The 21,469-nt window shown below is 41.5% G+C and overlaps 2 protein-coding genes across 3 annotated transcripts in view; one reads left to right on the forward strand and one right to left on the reverse strand.

The window, feature by feature from the left end:
- SEPT14 (septin 14) overlaps positions 3,516–21,469 on the forward strand; it is a 37,669-nt gene continuing 19,715 nt past the window's right edge. Inside the window, exons 1-4 of one of the 2 annotated variants that reach the window (XM_021086365.1) lie at positions 3,516–4,798; positions 5,919–5,987; positions 16,527–16,647; positions 17,337–17,532. In XM_021086365.1, coding sequence (XP_020942024.1) covers positions 5,934–5,987; positions 16,527–16,647; positions 17,337–17,532 — 371 coding nt within the window. In that variant the 5' untranslated portion in view covers positions 3,516–4,798; positions 5,919–5,933. Of the gene's footprint in view, positions 4,799–5,544; positions 5,988–16,526; positions 16,648–17,336; positions 17,533–21,469 lie in introns of those variants that run through there. The other variant, XM_021086366.1, reaches the window with a different exon arrangement.
- Positions 11,531–21,469, reverse strand: part of LOC106509673 (olfactory receptor 7A17-like) — a 62,034-nt gene continuing 52,095 nt past the window's right edge. The window contains exon 5 of the transcript XR_002342346.1: positions 11,531–11,587. The gene's annotated coding sequence lies outside the window, so the exon portion shown is untranslated. The remainder of the gene's footprint in view (positions 11,588–21,469) is intronic.

Consider the following 21,469-nt stretch of genomic DNA (forward strand, 5'->3'; position numbering starts at 1 on the left):
CGGCAACCAAATTTTAAAATGGGCAAAGGACTTGAGTAGGCATTTTTTCAAACGAGGTATGCAAATGACCAATAAGCTCATGAAAAGATGTTCAACATCGGAGTTCCCGTCGTGGCTCAGTGGTTGACGAGTCCGACTGGGAACCATGGGGTTTTGGGTTCGGTCCCTGGCCTTGCTCACTGGGTGGGGATCCGGCGTTGCCATGAGCTGTGGTGTAGGTTGCAGACGCAGCGGATTCCGCGTTGCTGTGGCTCTGTCGCAGGCCAGCGGCTACAGCTCCGATTTGACCCCTAGCCTGGGAATCTCCATGTGCCATAGGAGCGGCCCTAGAAAAGGCAAAAATACAAAAACAAACAAAAAACACAAAGTACAAATGTTGGCAATGATGTCGGGACACTTGTGCATTACTGGTGGGAATATAAAATGGTACAGCTGCTGTGGAAAAGTTTGGGGATTTTTCAAAAAATTAAACACAGAATTACAATATGATCTGGCAATCCCATTAGTGGGTTGATAACCAAAAGAATTGAAATCAGGATCTCGAAGAGATATTTGCATCCCCATGTTTATTGAGCATTAATTACAATAGCCAATAATTGCAAGAAACTGTATTCATTGACAGATGAATGAATAAGTAAAATGTGGCACATATTTATATATAAATCTATAATTAATATTTATAATAATAAAATATAATTATAATCTGCATTTTTATATGGCATATATTCATATAAAACCATACAATTTATATATATTTAAAATATATAGAATTACAATTTATATTTTTATACATGGCATATATACATACATGTATATATATATTACAGAATATAACTCAGCCTTAAAAAGGAAGGAAATCTGCAGCATGGATGAACCTTGAAGACATGCAAAGTGAAATAATTCAGTCACAAAATGACAAATACTGTATGATTCCACTTATATGAGATACCTAGACTAGTTAAATTCTGATATTGACAGAAATTACAATTGTTGCCAGAGGCTAGAGGGATGATGAAGATGGCTATTTACTGTTTAATGAGTATAAAATGTCAGTTTGAGAAGATGAAAAGAATTCTGGAAATGGCCGATGCTGATGGTTGCAAATGTCAATCATCAAACATCACTGTGAATGTACTGAATGCCACTGAACTTAAAATGGTAAATTTTATGTTATATATTTTTTAATACAATAAAAAGAAAAAAGGGCAGTTGGAGCCTTATATCTGTTTCTACTAACAATTTATTTTTTTTTCTTTTTTGGCTGCCCAAGGCAGCGTATGGAGTTCCATGGGCCAGGGATTAGATCCGAGCCACAGTTGCGACATAAGCCGAAGCTGCAGCAATGCCGGATCCTTAACACACTGTGCTGGCTGGGAAATCAGCAGCGGATCCAACTTGCGTTCCAGCACTTCCAAGACACCACCAATCCTGTTGCACCACAGAAGGAACTCCTACATTCAATATTTCGAAATATGTTTTAGTTGATGTTTCTGAAGAAAAATCTGGCTTCATATAAATCTGTAGTTGGAAAAAATCCTAATAAGACTTCTCACATAATTGTGAGTATTCTTTGACACTTTACCAAAACTTGACAAGATTAGTTGCAATATAGAATCTGAAACCATTTTTATACTTTTTTTTTTTTGTCTTTTTAGAGCTGCACCTGCAGCATGTGGAGGTTCCCAGGCTAGGGGTCTAATTGGAGCTGTTGATGCTGGCCTACGCCACAGCCACAGCAACGCCGGATCCAAGCCCCGTCTGTGACCTCTACCGTGCCTCACGGGCAACGCCAGATCCTTAACCCACTAAACGAGGCCTGGAATAGAACCCACAACCCCATGGGAACCCACAACCCCATGCGCCACGACGGGAACTATCTTCTTCCTTTTTTTTTTTTTTTTTTTCTTTTTTTAAACCTTGCCTATAGCAGAAGTTCCCGGGCCAGGTATCAAACCCAAACCACAGTGGTGACAACACAGACTCCTTAACCACTAGGCCACCAGGGAACTCCCATACAATTTTGTTTTTACATTAAAATCTGTTGGTCTATCTCACTCTCCAAATGGAACTCGAACTCATGCATGACTTTGTAATGTCGCACATGGACCATTTGGAAAATCTCTTTTTTCTGAGTTACCTAACTCAGTGGTTCTCAGCTGCGGGGTGATTTTACCCTCCAGCGAATATTTGGTAATGTCTAGAAAGAGGTTTGATTGTCACACTCTGGGGTTGCTACTGACAACTACTGGGTAGAGGTCAGAGGTATTGCTAAACATCTTGCAATGCACACAATAGCCCTCCACAGCAAAGGATTATATAACTCCAAATGTTGACATTTCTGAGGTGGGAAAACCCTAGTTTATTTACTGCTGACATGATTCATTATACAATGTAACAAATTTGTATTTGCTAATATCATCACTAATCTTTTAGGGAAAATTTGTATTAGGAAACTATGAAGATGGTGGATACAAGTGCTCCAAAAACTTTAAGCTCAACTTTGATCATTTACAACCTATGTTTCCAGCTACCTTCCTTCATGTTACAGAGCACACTTCATTCATTTTCAAGAAACTTAGAAATAACCAAGCCTAAAAAATGAGTATGTGTCTGTTGTTTTTGTAGTTGAAATTGTTGTTCCATGAAACAAGGAGTTACTATTTCTCACAATCACATACCTGTTTTACTCATACTTGTATACAGTATAATTACTACCTTGATTAAAGTAGCGGCAGTTTTACCCCCCACTGCTTTGGAACCATCAGTGTGAATGTGGAAAAAGCAAATCACCTTAGTATTATCGGGGGGAAAAAACAGACCTTATGGGCCCCCTGAAAGAGGGTCAGGGATCCTCAGGGGTCCAGACACCATACTTTGTAAACTTTCGCTCTACATTTATGTGAGAGAAGTAAACCTCTATTTGTTTAAGGAACCATTACTTAGGTTTCAAAATACAAGATAATTTGTATCTCTAGTTTCCAAACCTACTTTTTCAGTCTTGCCAAGAATTCAGCAGTTACACGGTGATACTCTTATTTAAAACTCTTTTCTTTTTGCCAGCTTTATTGAGATACAATTGACAAAGATTGTATATAGTTGGAGTTCCCGTGGTGACTCAGTGGTTAACGAATCAGACTAGGAGCCACGAGGTTGCGGGTTCGATCCCTGGCCTTGCTCAGTAGATTAAGGATCAGCGTTGCCATGAGCTGTGATGTAGGTTGAAGATGTGGCTTGGATCCGGTGTTGCTGTGGCTGTGGTGTAGGCCGGCACTACAGGTCCAATTAGACCCCTAGCCTGGGAACCTCCATGTGCAGCGGGTGTGGCCCTAAAAAGACAAAACAAAAAAACAAAACAAAACAAAACAAACCAAAAAACCGTATATAGTTAAGGCGTACGATGTGATGTTTTGAAATATGTATTCATTGTGAAATGATTGCCACAGTCAACCTAACATATCTATCACCTCACATAGTTACCATTGTGATTGTGTGTGTGTGTGTGTGTGTGTGTGTGTGTTGGGAGCGGGGGATGAACATTTAAGATCTACTCTTTTAGCAAATTTCAAGTATACAGGAGAATATGATGAATTATAGTCACCATGCTGTACATTAAATCTCCAGATTTTTTCATCTGCATAAGTGAAACGTGAGTGCCTTAAATTTATAGTAACTTTAATTATGAGCTAGGATAAGAAGTTAAGAAACAACCCAGAAGACCCCTTGTGGCACAGTGGGATAAGAATCTGGCCACTGTTGGCATGGGTTGGATCCTGGGCCTGGGAACTCCCACAGGCAGTGGTTGTGGCCAAAAAGAAAAAAAGAAAAAAAAAAAAGAAAAGAAACAACTCTTTTTCAGTGGTTTCAGTGTTTACTGTTGATTGTAATTAAAGGCTGAGAATCATTGCAATGCCCATCGTTAATGTTTTGCTAAATAATATAGACACTTCATATACACTAAACCACACCATAGAACAAAACACTATCTGTATTAGAAAACACTATTTACCATTAGGGAAAAAATGAGGTAAGTCTATATACTAAAGTGGAATAATCCTCAGGATATATCCAGTGAAAAAACTATGGTACAGAACCATTCTTTTTTTTTTTTTTTTTAATGGCCACACCCACAGCATATGGAAGTTCCCAGACCAGGGATTGACCCACCCTGCCATAGAGACAATGCAAGGTCCTTAACCCACCGCACCACAGTGGGAACTCCAGCACCATTCTTTAATTCTGCTTGTTTTTCCCTTTGCTATACTCAAATATATTTTCTCTTCTTTTTTGATTTTTTAAAAATCAACCTTATTGTCTTTTTCTGGGGGGGCGAACTTATTGCATATGGAAATTTGCAGGCGAGGGGTCCAATCAGAGCTGCTGGCCTAGGCCACAGCCACAGCCACACCAGGTCTGAGCTGCATCTTCGACCTACACCACAGCTCACAGCAATGCTGGATCCTTAACCCACTGAGCAAGGCCAAGGATCAAACCTGTGTCCTCATGGATTCTAGTCGGCTTCATTACTGCTGAGCCATGACAGGAATTACCAATATTTCCTTTAAAAACATGGCTTATAGTCTCAGCATCTTTGTGTCACACTCAAAAGTAGGGTAGCACGTCCTTCTCAGGCAGTTCTGCCTAGAAATCAGCACAGCAGGATCTGTTGCACCTCTCCTCCCTTGGTGCAACTGTTGCAAACACAGTGAACAATCAGTCCACAATTGGGGACAGGAGAAAGAACATCAGCTCTGGAGTCAGTTCAGACCTGTGTCTGCGGCCCAGCTGAAATCGTGAGCAAGTAAGTTACTTTTTCTGATTCTGCATTTTCTCCTTTGGTATATGGTAATGCAACCAGGTGTGTCATATTTACTTTGAGGACTAAAGGAGTTCTCGGCACATTGCTGGGTATAGAAAAAGTGCTTCATAAATGACAACTGTCATTAATTTGGCTCCATGTCTAAGGGAGTTGTTTAGACTTTTATAAGCTCTGCTTTCCCAATTCTCCTTCAGTGAGTACACTCTGACACCCTAGCCTTCCCTGATAAGCTACTCTGGAAAGTTAAGTAATTGTGTCTTCCTGGTTCTTTTAGCACTTTTTAAGAGGGAAGGGAGAGGGGTGATATAGGGATACAGGATTAAGAGACATAAACAGCTAGGTATAAAATACATAAGCACCAAGGAAATATTGTACAGCACAGGGAATATAGCCATTATTTTGTAATAACTTTAAATGGAGTATAAGCTATAAAAATACTGAGTCATTATGTTGTACACCTGAAACTAATATTGCAAATCACCTATATGTCACTGAAAAAAAAAGTGAAAAAGAAAAGCAAAATTCCTTATTTTGCTTTCTCATGGCAAGAGAGCCCTTTATTTTTTTACCTTTTTTTTTTTTAGGGTGGCTTGTGTAGGTTCCCAGGCCAGGGGTCAGATTGGAACTATAGCTGCTGGCCTACACCACAGCAATGCCAGATCTGAGCCACATCTGCAACTATATACACCACAGCTCATGGCAACGCCAGATCCTTAAGCCACTGAGTGAGGCCAGGGATCGAACCTGCAACCTCATGGTTCCTAGTCAGATTCATTTCTGCCAAGTCATGATGGGAACTCCCAGAGAGCCCTTGAAAGAAGAAGAATGCTCTTTGTTCTTTGGGGGTTTATCTTTCTTTAGATGCTTTTCATGTGTTTATGATTAAATAACTGCTGTATGTTATAAGTTGAATATTATGTTATTTATTATATTGAAGCCTGACTAGCAAAAGAGCCCCAGTTTAAAACAGGTCAGTAGTGTGGACTGAAAGCCAAAACTTGGGATAATGCCTATGTTAGACTCCCTTATTGATCTAAATTACACTGTAGGAATGTAGCCTTTTAAAGTGATGTTTTCAAGGTTTTTGTTTCTTTGCTTTCAGCTCCTTCAGTCTGACATGGCAGAAAAACCAATGCGTATGTCCACACAAATACCTGATGATGAAGATACAGTTGAGTATATCTTGTCTTTTTGCCATTTCTAGGGCCTCTTCCCGCAGCATATGGAGGTTCCCAGGCTAGGGGTCAAATCGGAGCTGTGGCTGCCGGCCTACACCAGAACCACAGCAATGGGGGATCTGAGCCGCATCCGCGACCTACACTGCAGCTCACGGCAACGCTGGATCCTTAACTCACGGAGCAAGGCCAGGGATCGAACCCGCAACCTCATGGTTCCTAGGCGGATTCATTAACCACTGAGCCACCACGGGAACTCCCACAGTTGAGTATATCTTTAACAAGAACTTCCCATTTTGGTTTTTTTTTTTTTTTTTTTTTTGGTCTTTTGTCTTTTTTGTTGTTGTTGTTGTTGTTGTTGCCATTTCTTGGGCTGCTTCTGCGGCATATGGAGGTTCCCAGGCTAGGGGTTGAATTGGAGCTGTAGCCACCAGCCTACGCCAGAGCCACAGCAATGCGGGATCCGAGCCGAGTCTGCAACCTACACCACAGCTCATGGCAACGCGGGATTGTTAACCCACTGAGCAAGGGCAGGGACCGAACCCGCAACCTCATGGTTCCTAGTCGGATTCGTTAACCACTGCACCACGACGGGAACTCCAGAACTTCCCATTTTGTACTTCCACAAGATTGTATAGCTTCAGAATATTGACTCAGCAAACTGATACAGACCTCAATGATCAAGGCTTATGTCTGCAATGTGTGGACATGAGTTAACTTTTCTATTGATTAGATTTGAACATCAATGCTGGTTTAAATAATTGTTGCATGTTTCTTGCATCTGCAGACATTTTCCAGTAGTGCAAAACACTACTCCTATTTAACACCAAAGAGTAACAAATGAAGACTCCAGAACCTCCCAGTAGATAAGAATAATGCTACTCTGATGCATATGCTTGTAGAACTTTAGGTACTGATAATAAATAACTTTTAAATGAAGTCACTTTAGGAAGTGGCTGGTTGGCTGCTTTTTAGTTATTGAGTGGGAGATTGAATTAAGTTCCATTTTAAGATGAGCCTCTATACTGGGGAAAACATAATAATTCACATAAAATTTTATACTAAGAGAGTGGTAAGTCTGAATGGATAAAAACTGGAATTTAGAACTATTTTTAACCAAAATGTCAAACAGATACATGAATATTGTGCTATGGTAAGTAGTGTGTTTTTTGTGACTTAACCAATGGCTCTCTTTTTGCTATTTCTCTTCCTCCAATTGTGCATGGTTTCCTGTATCTTAGTTTGAACCATCAGACTATCAATTTTTTCCCTTCCTCTCTTTCTCATGGCTACATTTCCAAGTGAATGGTTTATTCTACTATCATTTTTCTATCAGCCATATATATATATATATGTATATATATATATGTGTGTATATATATATATATGTGTATATATATATGTGTGTGTATATATATATATGTGTATATATATATATGTGTATATATATATGTGTGTATATATATATGTATATGTATATATATATATATGTATATATGTATATATTGTCTTTTTGCCATTTCTTGGGCTGCTTCTGCGGCATATGGAGGTTCCCAGGCTAGGGGTTGAATCGGAGCTGTAGCCACCAGCCTATGCCAGAGCCACAGCAACGTGGGATCTGAGCCGCGTCTGCAACCTACACCACAGCTTGCAGCAACGTTGGATCCTCAACCGACTGAGCAAGGCCAGGGATCGAACCCACAACCTCATGGTTCCTAGTCGGATTCGTTAACCACCGTGCCACGACGGGAACTCTTATCAGCCATATTTTAAAAATCACACCTGATCCAACAATCATCTTCACTGCTTTTCTGAAACTATCACTAATCCTTTGGCATTGGGTCCCAACAAGAGTCCTCCTACCTGGGTCACCAATAGAAGGAGACTGAGTTGGGTTCAGAAGCAAAGAAAAGTTTTAGTTTTTGATCAAAGAAAGGAGAGGTGGGAGTTGCTGGCATGATTCAGTGGTTAAAGAACCTGACTAGTATTCATGAGGATGTGGGTTCCATCCCTGGCCTTGCTGAGTGGATTAAGGATCTGGCGTTACCGTGAGCTGTTGTGTAGATGGCAGACATGGCTCGGATCCTATGTTGCTGTGGCTGTGGCACAGGCCAGCGGCTACAGCTCCGACTGGACCCCTAGCTTGGGAACCTCCATATGCGGTGGGTGAGGGCCTAAAAAAAAAAAAAAAAGAATGGAGAGGTGTGCACATGCTCTAAGGTTCTAGCTCTCCCAGGCCTGGGTGGGGCTTCTTTATAGGGTTCCCACTCCTGAAGGAGGGGCGGAGCTCTCACCCATCAGACACAGCGGTGTTGCTCAAAGCATGGTGTCACCATCTTGAAGTCCTGGGTGAGTTCTTCTCCATACCTGATGCCAAGCTGGGGTGTCGGAGGCAGCGATTCTGCGCTGGGAACTCTAATCCGATGTGTTAGAGGTGAGGCTTCTGCACATGGCCCCCTATAGGCAAGTGAAATGAGACTAAGCACAAAAGAGGTTAGACCTTATTGTCACCGACCCTTTGGAGTTGGGCCCCAACAAGGGACTTCCTGTCTGGTGTCACTGGAGCCAAGAGAAGGAGACCGAGCTTGGTTCAGAAGCAAAGGAAAGCTTTATTCTCTGGTCAAAGAATGGAGAGGTGTGGCCGTTCCCGCTGTGACGCAGTGGGTTAAGAATTCAACAGCAGTGGCTCAGGTCACTGTGGAGGTGAGGGTTCAATCCCTACCTGACGCATGGGTTAAAGGATCCGAAGTCGTCCCGGCTGTGGCTCAGATTCAATTCCCGGCCCAGGAACATCCATATGCCTCCAGTGCAGCCATTTAAAAAAAAAAAAAAAAGAAAAAAAAGGAGAGGTGTGAGCTCATGCTCCAGGGAGTCCTCACTCTTTCTGATGGCCCATTGGTGGGGTTGCTTTATAGGGTTCTTATCTGCAGGGTGGGGGTGGGGGCAGAATTCTTGCAGGGCATTGCCAGGTGCAGCATCTGTGCACAGCATAGGGGTCATTGTCATGAACTGAGGTGTCATGCACAGCGTTTCTCCGTGCGGTGCACCAAGCTGGGGTGTTGAGGGTAGCAGTTCTGAGCTAGGAACTCTAATCTGACATGTTAGATACAAGGTCTCTGCAGGTGGCCCCCTTAAGGAAGTGAAACTAGATGAAGGGTTTGGACTTTATCTGATCACCTAGATTCCATCTTATTTCTCCCTGGGGACCCCAGTGGGCTTTGCCAGTGACAAAACTACTCTCAAAGCTTAGTGACTAAACCACTGGCCTATGGCTATTCCATATTATCTTTGGTTCCTCTTCTGCATTAAATCATGATGAATGCTCTTTTGTTTACAGCACGTTAAAACCATATAATTTTAGTATAAGTAGGATCCCAAAGACCAAATAGTCAAACTTTAACCTGATATATAAATGCTTGCTACAAATCCTTTTTCCCCCTTTTCTTTTCTTTTCTTTTCTTTTTTTTTTTTTGTCTTTTTGACCAGAAAAAAAAAAAAAAAGACAAATATTATAAGAAAGAACTTTTGGCCCATTAGAAGATACTTGTTAAGTAAGAGCAGTGATTCTGTGGAAACCCCTGCTCGCTCTATTTGCTTTGTGGGTGAAAACTCAATAAGTTAATGAGGCCAAGGTTTCTAGTCTTTTCCTGATAAGAAAATGGGCTGTATTTTGTTCTGCAGACACACAGAGTGCTTTGATCTGGTCTCTCACTGAGCTACAGTTTTTAAAATGAGAGAAGTCTGTTACAAAGGAGTCTAAGACAGAACAGTGAGTGTCCAAATTTATTACTGTTACATTACATATAATCTTCAGATTATATAGGGATCAGAATGTTCTCTTTTGAGCAGAGAACTCAGAAATTACCACATATATTAAACTCTCTCTTATAAGAGCACAAATAGTAACAAATTGAATTTTTCTTATTTGATTATATTTTCAGTTTAGCATTGCTAAATATGATCTCTTTAAATATAAAATCCCCATGGAATTTTTATTAGTTAATCCTTGGTTGATGCCTGGATTCCTGGTTGGGACCACATAGGACCCTGGTAGGACCCAATCCCTTCCCATTCATTGTTCACCTAGCATGTATTAATTCAAACAGTAGCTACTGAGAGCCTGCTGTGAGCTTGGAATTAAGGATATAAAATGGGAGTTCCTGCTGTAGCACAGCGGGTTAAGGATCTGGCATTGCTGCAGCTGTGGCATAGGGTACAGCTGTGGCTCGGATTCGATCCCTGGCCCAGAAATTTCCATATGCCCAGGACGAGGCCAAAAAGGAATATAAAATGAATAAATTCCATCTCAAAGAGCTCAAAGTGGAGTTCCCATCTTGGCTCAGTGGAAACAAATCTGACTAGCATCCATGAGGATGCAGGTCTGATCCGTGACCTTGCTCAGTGGGTTAAGGATCTGGCGTTGCTGGGAGCTGTGGTGTAGGTCACAGATGCAGCTCAGAGACCGCATTGCAGTGGCTGTGGTATAGGCTGGCAGCTGTAGCTCTGATTCAACTCCTAGCCTGGGAACCTCCATATGCCGTGGGTGAGGTCCTAAAAAATAGCAAAAAATTAAAACTTAAAAAAAAATTTTAAAAAAAGAGCTCAAAGTGTATTGCACTCTGTCTTTGGGTGAATCATGTATACTGGATCTTAATCCCTTATTTTGACATGAGGATTAAATTAATTCTAATACTAATCATATTGAAACTATTCATTTAATACAAATATTTCCTTAGATCCATTCAGTCCATTATATTAGAACGCTTATGGAAAAAGAAATAGCATAATTTTATTTTCTAGGCAAAGGATGTCTTAAAAAAATCTTTGAAGTATACTCTTATTTAGGACTACAAATTCTATGCTTTTTTTATAAAAAGAAAATTTAATTTCATATTTTTGACTATATTTTCGAACTATTTATACTAAAAACATGATACAATAACTCTATTTTACCATTACTACCAAACTCAATTAGGAGCCCCATAGCAGGGTGATTCAGGAAGTGCTAGGAATGTAGAAAGGAATATGAAATTGGAATATGAAGAAGAATAATGTCATAATTAATTATTTTGATGCTCAAATACGCAACACTTGGTAGTAGATCCCACTTAAACAGATTTTCCTGTGCTTTTAAAATTGCATTTGGGAGATCCCATCGTGGTGCAACGGAAAGGAATCTGATTAGGAACCACGAGGTTGCAGGTTCAATCCCTGGCCTTGCTCAGTGGGTTAAGGATCTGGTGTTGCTGCGAGCTGTGGTGCAGGCCAGCAGCTGGCAACTCTGATTCGACCCCTAGCCTGGGAGCCTCCATATGGCTCAAGTACGGCCCTGGAAAAGACAAAAACAAAAACAAAAACCAAAAAAAGAATCTAAAATTGCATTTGGAAGTTCCCATCGTGGCCCAGCAGAAATGAATCTGACTAGCATCCATGAGGACACAGGTTGGATCCCTGGCCTTACTTAGTGGGTTAAGGATCCGGTGCTGCCGTGATCTGTAGTGTGGGTCGCAGATGCAGACACAGCTCAGATCCTGCGTTGCTTACAGCTCCACTTCAACTCCTAGGCTGGGAACATCTGTATGCCATGGATGTAGCCCTAAAAAAACAAACAAAAAAAATTATGTTTGAATACATATTGGGAGAGAGAACATCTTAATATTAATAGTTTTTCCAATACATAAACATGATGTATGTTTCCATTTATTTAGTTCTATCTTAATCGGTCTTATTCTTTTGCCATTTTCAGTGTAAATGTCTTACATATCTGATACTATTTCTATCATTTTGAATCCACTGAGACTCGTTTTGTGGCTTAATATATGACACCCTAGAAAATATTTTGTGTGCACCCGAGAAAAAACTGTGTTAGGCAGCTGTTAGATGGAGCTTTCTGTATGTGCCTTTTAGGTCCTATTCATTCAAATCTGCTGTTTTAAAATTTCATATCTGCTGCTTCCTTATTGGTTCTCCATCTGACTGACCTATCCATTGATGAGAGTGGTGTGTTGAAGTCCCCAACTACTACTGCTTTGTTATTTTTCTTTTCCTTTTTTTTTTTGTCTTTCTAGGGTTGCACCCGCGGCATATGGAAGTTCCCAGGCTAGGGGTTGAATTGGAGCTACCTACAGCTGCCGGCCTACACCACAGCCATAGCAACGCCAGATCCCAGCCACATCTGCGACCTACACCACAGCTCATGGCAACGCCAGATCCTTAACCCACTGAGTGAGGCCAGGAATCAAACCTGCGTCCTCATGGATACTAGTCAGGTTCATTACCACTGAGCCACAACGGGAACTCCTCCTTTTATTTTTGATAGTAATTACTTTTTGTGTGTACATATATATATACACATATACATATATACATATACATATATATATACATATATATATATATTTTTTGTCTTTTTACCTTTTCTAGGGCCACTTTCCGCGGCATATGGAGGTTCCCAGGCTAGGGGTCGAATTGGAGCTGTAGCTACCGGCCTAAACCAGAGCCACAGAAACGCAGGATCTGAGCCACGTCTGCAACCTACACCACAGCTCACAGCAACACCGGATCCTTAACCCACTGAGCAAGGCCAGGGATCGAACCTGCAAACTCATGGTTCCTAGTCAGATTTGTTAACCACTGCACCACGACGGGAACTCCTACTTTGTATATTTAAGTGCTCCAATGTTGAGTGCATATTTATAATAGGCACATCTTCTTAATAGACTGTCTTTATAATTTAGTTTATTTTGTTTGAAATAAGTCTAGCTGTCTTTGCTTTCTTTTTGTAGCCATTTTCTTGGAATATTTTTTCCATCCCTTTACTCTTGTTCTATTGTCTTCTTAAAGCTAAAGCTATTCTCACGTAGGCAGCATATCATTAGATTTTTTACAGTCCATTCAACCTTCCATAATCTTTTATTAGAGACTGAATCCACTTACCTTTAAGGCAACCATTGATAGGTGAGGAATTATACTGCCATTTTGTTATAGACTGTTTTATGATTGCTTTGTTATTTACTGGTTATCTTGATGACTTCCTTTGTGATTTAAAAAAAATTTTTTTGTTATTTCCCCAATACAATTTTTTTTCTACTGTACAGCATGGTGTCCTTTGTTATTTGATGACTTTTTTTGGTGGTATGTTCCCCCCACCCCCGCAGCATGTGGAAGTTCCCGGGCCAGGGATTGAACCCCCACCACAGCAGCGATAACTGCCAAATCCTAACCTCTAGGCCACCAGGGTACTCTTTTGGTCACGTGCTTTGACTCCTATATCATCATCTTTTGTGTGTCTAAAATTACCTATCACTTCATCCGTTATGCATATATTTTTTGTAGATTCTTGAACATATTCATAATTCAAATACTAGTCATAGTATTAGTATTTGTTATAACTAGTTATAGTATTTGTCTGCCAATTCTAATATCCTCATGGTGTGGGATTTCTACATTGGGTTTTTCCTTGGCTATGAGACTATGGGATGGATTTTTCTGCTTGTTCATATCTAATAATTTTGATTATGCATTGAGCATCATGTAGAGTACATCATAAAAAGTCTAAATTCTATTATTCTATTTCTCTAAAGAGGACTGAATTTTGTTATAGCAGGCAGAGAGATTACTGGCATGTCACTTGGACCCTGTTGAGTCATGATGCTCTTCATAAAGGTGGATTTATCTTAGTTAATACCCTTCAACTTGGGAGTGACTCTTTGACCTAAAACGTAATTCTCAATCCTACAGCAAGCCCTTTTGCAAGTTTACATAAAAAGTCCAAAGTGTTTATCTAAAGTGTTGACCAAACCTGCTTAACTTGGGAGAAACGTAAACTCCAAACTGTGTCCTTAGGTCTTCTCAGGACCACTGCTGCTGGGCCAGCTCAACACTTTTCGTGACTGGCACTGAGCTCTCTGAAGTCATGCCTGCATGGGCAGGGTTAGACTTGGCCAAATATTCTAAAGTTTGCAGATTTGAATCTCCTCACTCTGTGGCTTGCTCTTCCAGGATTTCTTTTCTTTTTCTTCGGGCTGCACTCGCAGCATATGGAAGTTCCCAGGCTAGGGGCTGGATCAGAGCTGTAGTTGTCGGCCTACACCACAGCCCAAGGCAGCACCAGATCCTTAACTCACTGAGCAAGGCCAGGAATTGAACCTGCATCCTCGTGGATCCTAGTCGGGTTTGTTACTGCTGAGCCACAATGGGAACTCCCTCTTCCAGGATTTAATTTTTTTTTTAATTTCTAAAATTAATTAATTAAATACTTTTAAAAATTTTATGGCCACACCTGCAGCATATGGAAGTTCTCGTGATTGAATCCTAGCTGCTGCTGCGACTTATATCACAGCTGCAGCCATGCTGGGTCCTTTTAACCCACTGTGCTGGGCCAGGAATTGAACCTTTGCCTCTGAAGTGACTGGAGCTCCTGCAGCCAGATTCTTAACCCACTGCACCACATGGGAACTCCTCTTCTAGTATTTCTTAATATCCTGGTATTTTGGGGAGTTCCCGTCGTGGCGCAGTGGTTAACGAATCCGACTAAGAACCATGAGGTTGTGGGTTCGATCCCTGGCCTTGCTCAGTGGGTTAACGATCCAGCGTTGCTGTGAGCTGTGGTGTAGGCTGGCAGCTACAGCTCTGATTAGACCCCTAGCCTGGGAACCTCCATATGCCGTGGGAGTGGCCCAAGAAATGGCAAAAAAAAAAAAAAAAAAATCCTGGTATCTTTGGCAACCCCAACCTCTGACTGTAGACTTCCGAACTTCAAGATTGTCACTCTCTGTTTGTGCTCTACTCCCCAAGTTTCTTATTTATTGGGGGGGGGGGGAAGAGCTTCAGAAGCATTAAGTGGATAAACCTAGTTTCACCTATTATGCCAACCTTATTTCCAAAATTTTATTTATTCCTGCTTCTGCCTTCTTTTCTTTCCCTTCCAGTGCCTTCAAAAAGTTGTTTCTACCTGTTAATATAAGGAAAGGTAAAATGCTATAAGTTATTCTGATATCTCCAAAAGCCAGGAATGTACACATAATTTTGTATCTTACTCTAACTTAATATTTTCATGTATCTTTCAATGTATTAAAGCATTCTTTATAAGTATTTTTAATGACTTAAGAATGCCCAGTGTGTGCATGAATAAATATGTTATCTTTTACTTGGAAACATATTTCTGGGGTCATATATTTGGGTGTTAGAGGGCCACAGTGAGCACTTCTGCATAAAACATTTGTGAAATTTTTTAGTTTGGGAGAGATTTTCAGGGGTGAGATTAATATAGACTGATTCTTTGAATTACTTTTTCCACCTTTTAAAAATAAACAATTGGTAAATTTATGCATAATATTGATGGATTTCTAGTTTTCTAGATTTTGTTATTGGCAGTGGATTTCTTCCTTCCTTCCTTCCTTTTTTTGAAGTTCCCAGGCTAGGGGTTGAATCGGAGCTATGGCTGCCAGCCTACACCGCAGCCACAGCAGCACGGGAACCAAGCTGCATCTGTGACCTACACCACAGCTCATGGCAACGCCGGATCCCAACCCACTGAGTGAAGCCAGGGATCGAACCCACATCCTCATGGATAGTAGTCGGATTTGTTTCCACTGCACCACAGCAGGAACTCCCTGGATTTCTTTAACAATTTGATTGAGCATACATTCTCAGAGGGCATATAATAAATTTGAAGTCAAAGATTTTAATTGCTTATTTAAAAATTCAAATTAACTTTGGTTTGCTTACACATATTAACATATGTTGGGTTTCCTGAATATATTACCATACTGAAACAGAATGAAAGAATGTTGCTTCCTTTTCGCTATCAAAATAATTTCTTTCTTTTTTTTTTTTTTTTTTTTTTTTTGTCTTTTTGCCATTTCTTGGGCTGCTTCCGCGGCATATGGAGGTTCCCAGGCTAGGGGTCGAATCAGAGCTGTAGTTGCTGGCCTACGCCAGAACCACAGCAATGCGGATCCGAGCTGCGTCTGCAAACCTACAACTCAGCTCATGGCAATGCCAGATCCTTAACCCAATGAGCAAGGCCAGGGACTGAACCCGCAACCTCATGGTTCCTAGTCGGATTCATTAACCACTGTGCCACGAGGGGAACTCCATTTTTTAAAAAAATAATTTATTTTAGAGTAATACACTGGGCTTTCTTGTGGTATTTCCTTAATTTTCTATTTTCAAATTTAGAAACATAGGGAAGCAGGTTAAGGATCTGGCCGTGGCTACAGCTGAGGTATGGATTTGATTCCTGGATCAGGAACTTCAGCATGCCTTGGATGCAGGGGAAAAAAATGTAGAAACATAGTCTATTTAAGTGTGATCAGAGATAGAGTCACTATTTATAAAAATAATGACAAAATCTGTATGTCTGGACAAAGATTTCTCTTCTCACAAATTCACTTCATTTGCATCTTGCCTGAGGTATGAGAGTCCCATGATAATCAATTCCCTTTCTTTGACATGTTAGTATAGTTATACTCTCAAATGTTATTTGCTATCTTACTTAAAATATTTGTTTGTTTGTTTTCCTTTTCTTTAAGGAGAAAGAAGATAATATCCGTTGCTTAACTATGCTTGGTCATTTTGGTTTTGATTGTTTGCCTCATCAGTTGGTGAACAAATCTGTTCAACAAGGATTCTTTTTTAATATTCTCTGTGTGGGTAAGTGCCAAACTCCGCACATGAATTATGTCTTACGTTTCCTAAATACTCGTTTCAACGTATCTTAAGCAGCGTTAACACTGGTGCTGGTAACTGAGGACTATGTCTTCGTGTTTGTATTGGTCTCCACCTCTTTTTCTTTTTGAGCAATGACTTAAAATGTTTTTATCAAAGTATAGTTGATTTACAATGTTCCAATTTCTGCTGTACAGCATAGCCACACAGTCATATATATACACATATATGTGTGTGTGTGTACATTCTTTTGCTCATGCCGTCTTCCATCGTGTTCTATCCCAAGAGATTGTTCTACACCACAGCTCACGGCAATGCCGGAACCTTAACCCCCTGAATGAAGGCCAGGGATTGAACCTGCAACCTCATGGTTACTAGTTGGATTTGTTTCTGCTGAGCCACGGCAGGAACTCTGACTTTTATCATCTTAATTATGTTACTTGGGCATTTTTTTTTCTTTAAAAGTTTTGGTGCCCCTTGAAAGCCGATATAGCTTTGTGTATATTATCTTTCTATATTATGCTCAGGACCCAGGGAGTCTGGAAGAGCCCGTGTACTTTGAAGAACCCTCCAGCCTTTGAAGTGTTTAGGACCCTTTGAACCACTCTAGCGGGTTGGGGTGTTACTTCTTCTCAGACATCTTATGCTGCTTTGACGTATCTATGTTTGTACAGGGGAAACTGGGATTGGAAAATCAACACTGATTGACACACTGTTCAATACTAATTTGAAAGACAAAAAATCCTCACATTTTTACTCAAATGTTGGACTTAAAATTCAGACATATGAACTTCAGGAAAGCAGTGTCCAGTTGAAATTAACTGTTGTGAAAACAGTGGGGTATGGTGATCAAATAAACAAGGAATCCAGGTGAGTGTTTTTTTATTTTAACTTAAAAAGGTTTTTTTGGTTTTTTTTTTGTTTTTTAAATCCTTTTAGGGCCGAACCCACAGCAAATGGAGGTTCCCAGGCTAGGGGTCGAATCGGAGCTGTAGCCACCGGCCTACGCCAAAGCCACAGCAATGTCAGATCCAAGCTGCATCTGCAACCTACATCACAGCTCATGGCAATGCCGGATCCTTAACCCACTGAGCAAGGCCAGGAATCAAACCCACAACCTCATGGTTCCTAGTCGGATTCATTAAAAGCCATGATGGGAACTCTGCAACCTACAGATTCTTAACCCACTCAGTGACATCAAGGATTGAACCTGCATCCTCACAGACATTATGCTGGGTTCTTAACCCACTGAGCCACAAGGGGAACTCCCCTTACAAGATTTTTAAATTAACCAATTATAGCAAAAATTTATTGATGTAGGAGTTTCCGTTGTGGCACAGTGGAAACGAATCCGACTAGGAACCATGAGGTTGCGGGTTTGATCCCTGGCCTCACTCAGTGGGTGAGCTGTGGTGTAGGTCGAAAATGTGGCTTGGATCCTGTGTTGCTGTGGCTGTGGCTTAGGCCAGTGGCTAAAACTCTGTTTCGGCCCCTAGCCTGGGAACCTCCATTTGCTGCAGGTGTGGCCCTAAGAAGAAAAAAAAAAAAATACTGATGTAGTTTCTATTAATTTTAACTTATTTCCTTACTTGTCCTTTTCTTACTTGTCTGGTACTATGGGGTCTTTTAAAAGTTTTTGTGTCAGATTTAAACTGTGTAAGAGGGAAACACATTGTGACATAACAATAGCTTTAGATTCTTATCTTTTTTGAAATGGATGCCTATTCATTATTATCTTCTACTCTTCTAGTTTGCTCAAGTTAGCTTTTAGAGTGGAAATATTTTTTCATTTATTGACTTTTTTGGTGTTAGATGCAGTGGTGTGCTAAAACTGGCTCATACAAGCTTATGAGAGCAGACTGTACTCATCTCTGCTCAATTCTACATTTAATGACATCATTTGGGTAGGTTGAAATTGGCCGAGGTAGAAGTTATTTGAAATACAGAAATCGGCAAATGCTACAGATCATTTTTTTTTCTCTTCCAGAGGGCCATACTTTAAACATTCACCAGCATACCCCTGGTTAAAGATAGACTTTTAAACACATACTTAAGTTGTAATAAGTATGAAATGATTTATGTGAAACTCTTCAATAGACAGTTGAAGAGTTCCCTGCCGTGGCACAGTGGGTTAAGAATCCGACTACAGTGGCTCAGGTTGCTGCGGAGGTGCAGGTTCGATTCCCAGCCTGGTGCAGTGGGTTAAAGGATCCAGCAATGCCACTGCTACGAAGTTGCTTTCAGCTGCGGCCTTGATTTAGTCCCTGGTCTGGGAACTTCCATGTGCCATGGGTGTGGCCATAAATTAAAAAAAAATTTTTTAAAAAGTAGACAGGGCGTTCCCATAGTGGCTCAGCGGAAACGAATCTGACTAGTATCCATGAGGACGTGGGTTCAATCCCTGGCCTCGCTCCAGTGGGTTAAGGTTCTGGCGTTGTGATGAGCTTTGGTGTAGGTCACAGACAGGGCTTGGACCTGAGGTTGCTGTGGCTGTGTTGTAGGCCAGCAGCTACAGCTCCGATTCAACCCCTAGCCTGGGAACCTCCATATGCTGTGGTTGTGGCCCTGAAAAGACAAAAGAAAAAAGTAGACAGATGAAAAGGGCCTTGAAGCAAAGGCAAATGCCACATTGCTTTAAGTAGTTATTAATATTTAGAAAATGAACATCACTATAGTAGGAATAATCAATTCTTCTGAAAGTATTTTTTAATATAAGATTGAGCTTAAGGTATTATAGGTATTTCATTATATTATGGAATAAGATCCATAGTAGGTGGTGCCTGCTGTATTAATTTCCTGGGTCTACCATAAGAAGTTACCTTAAACCAGGTGGCTTTTCAGGAGGCCAGAAGCCCCAAATCAAGGAGTGTGCAGGGCCATATGGTCAGGAGGTTCTAGAAGAGAATTCTTGCAGTTGTCATTGCAAACAGCTCTAGCTGCATCCCTCCAATCTCTGCCGCCATCTTTTTTTTTCCCACGCCTGTGACACGTGACATTCCTGGGCCAGGGATTGGACCCGCCCCACAGCAGTGACCTGAGCCACAGCTGTGACAAGGCAGGAAGGATCCTTAACCTGCGGAGCCACCAGGGAACTCCTGTCCCTTGATATTCTTCCCTGCCTCTTTCCTGATCTCCCTTTCCCGACCCCTCACTATGGACTTCTTGCCTCAATATTCTTGGTGCTATTAGAGAAAATTGTTTTTTTTCAACAGTGTCTTGCACAGCCAGGCACTCGGCACTTCCTCATTACCTCCCTTTCTCCTGTGGGAGAGGTGGCTGCTGACTATTTTAGCCCTGTGCTGTGTTGTTTTGGTGGAGGGTTGACTCTGGCAAAGTTTCTCATGCCCTCTCCAATGCATCCATTTTTTTTTTTTTTTTTTTTTTTTTTGGTGGGGGGCAAGCTCAGGGCATGTGGAAGTTCCTGGGCCAGGGATTGAACCTGTGCCACAGCAGTGACCCAAGATGCTGCAGTGACATCACTGGATCCTTAACCCACTGAGGATAAGGGAAATCTGCATTTTTTTTTTTTTTACTTTCTCCCCGGACTGCAGGATCCTCCCATGTAGATTGCTGAACTGCTACGAATCTCTCCTGTCTGTGGGTGTACACCCAAGTCAGCACACTCCAGTTTTCCCCTGATGGCATACAAGAGGGGCTGTGCAGGTTCACTGGCTCCTGCAGCTCCCACAGTCTGTATGGAGGCCTGTCTGCCTATCGCCAGACAATGGGGCAAATCCTCCTGGTTCTCCAGCATGTCATTCTGGGTCCCAGTTTCCCACAGAAAACTATTTTGTTGGTGGGTGGATTCAATTGTTCCTTGTTAAAAAGGGTAACAAGGGAGTTTCCTTCATGGCTCAGCAGTTAATGAACCTGACTAGGATCCATGAGGATGAGGCGTCAATCCCCGGCCTCGCCCAGTGGCTTAAGGATCTGGCATTGCCGTGAGCTGTGGTGTAGGTTGCAGACGCAGCTCGGATCCCGCGTTGCTGTGGCTGTGGTGTAGGCTGGTAGCTACAGCTCTGATTGGACCCCTAGACAAAAGGAGAGACCCTGATGTCACTCTTTTTCAATTTTCCATAGTGTAAGACTCAATTTTGGGGAATTCCTGCTGCAGGGCAGCGGGTTAATGACCTGGCTTGTCTCTCTGGAGCCGCTGGATCAATCCCCAGCCCAGTGCAGTGGGTTAAAGATTCAGGGTTGCTGTAGGTCACAGGTTCGGCTTCGATCCCTGGCCTAGGAACTTCATATGCTGTGGAGGGTGGTGGCCAGAAAAGAAAAAACCTCAATGTTTGTAATGTATATTTCTTTATTTTATTTTATTTTATTTTGTCTTTTAGCCATTTCTTGGGCTGCTCCCACGGCATATGGAGGTTCCCAGGCCAGGGGTCTAATCAGAGCTGCAGCTGCCAGCCTACACCACAGCCAGAGCAATATGGGATCCAAGCCTCGTCTGCAACCTACACCACAGCTCACAGCAATGCCGGATTGTCAACCCACTGAGCAAGGCCAGGGATCGAACCCGCAACCTCATGTTTCCTAGTCAGATTCGTTAACCACTGCGCCACGACGGGAACTCCTGTAATGTATATTTCTATTGGTTTTAAAGAATGCATAGAGTCGTATATCCACCCTCTCAGTTGTGACATAGAACAGTTCTATCACATCCAGAAATCCTCTTGTGCTTTAGTATATTTATCCTTGTGCTGATATATGCTGTACTAGTTATTTTAGCTTCACAGTAAGACCTGCTTATAAAGAATATATCTCCCTAGTTTTTTTCAGTATGTCATGAGCAGTCTTGGTTTCT

Source organism: Sus scrofa, chromosome 3, assembly GCF_000003025.6.
Source record: "Sus scrofa isolate TJ Tabasco breed Duroc chromosome 3, Sscrofa11.1, whole genome shotgun sequence".
In the NCBI taxonomy this organism is placed as follows: domain Eukaryota; kingdom Metazoa; phylum Chordata; class Mammalia; order Artiodactyla; family Suidae; genus Sus; species Sus scrofa.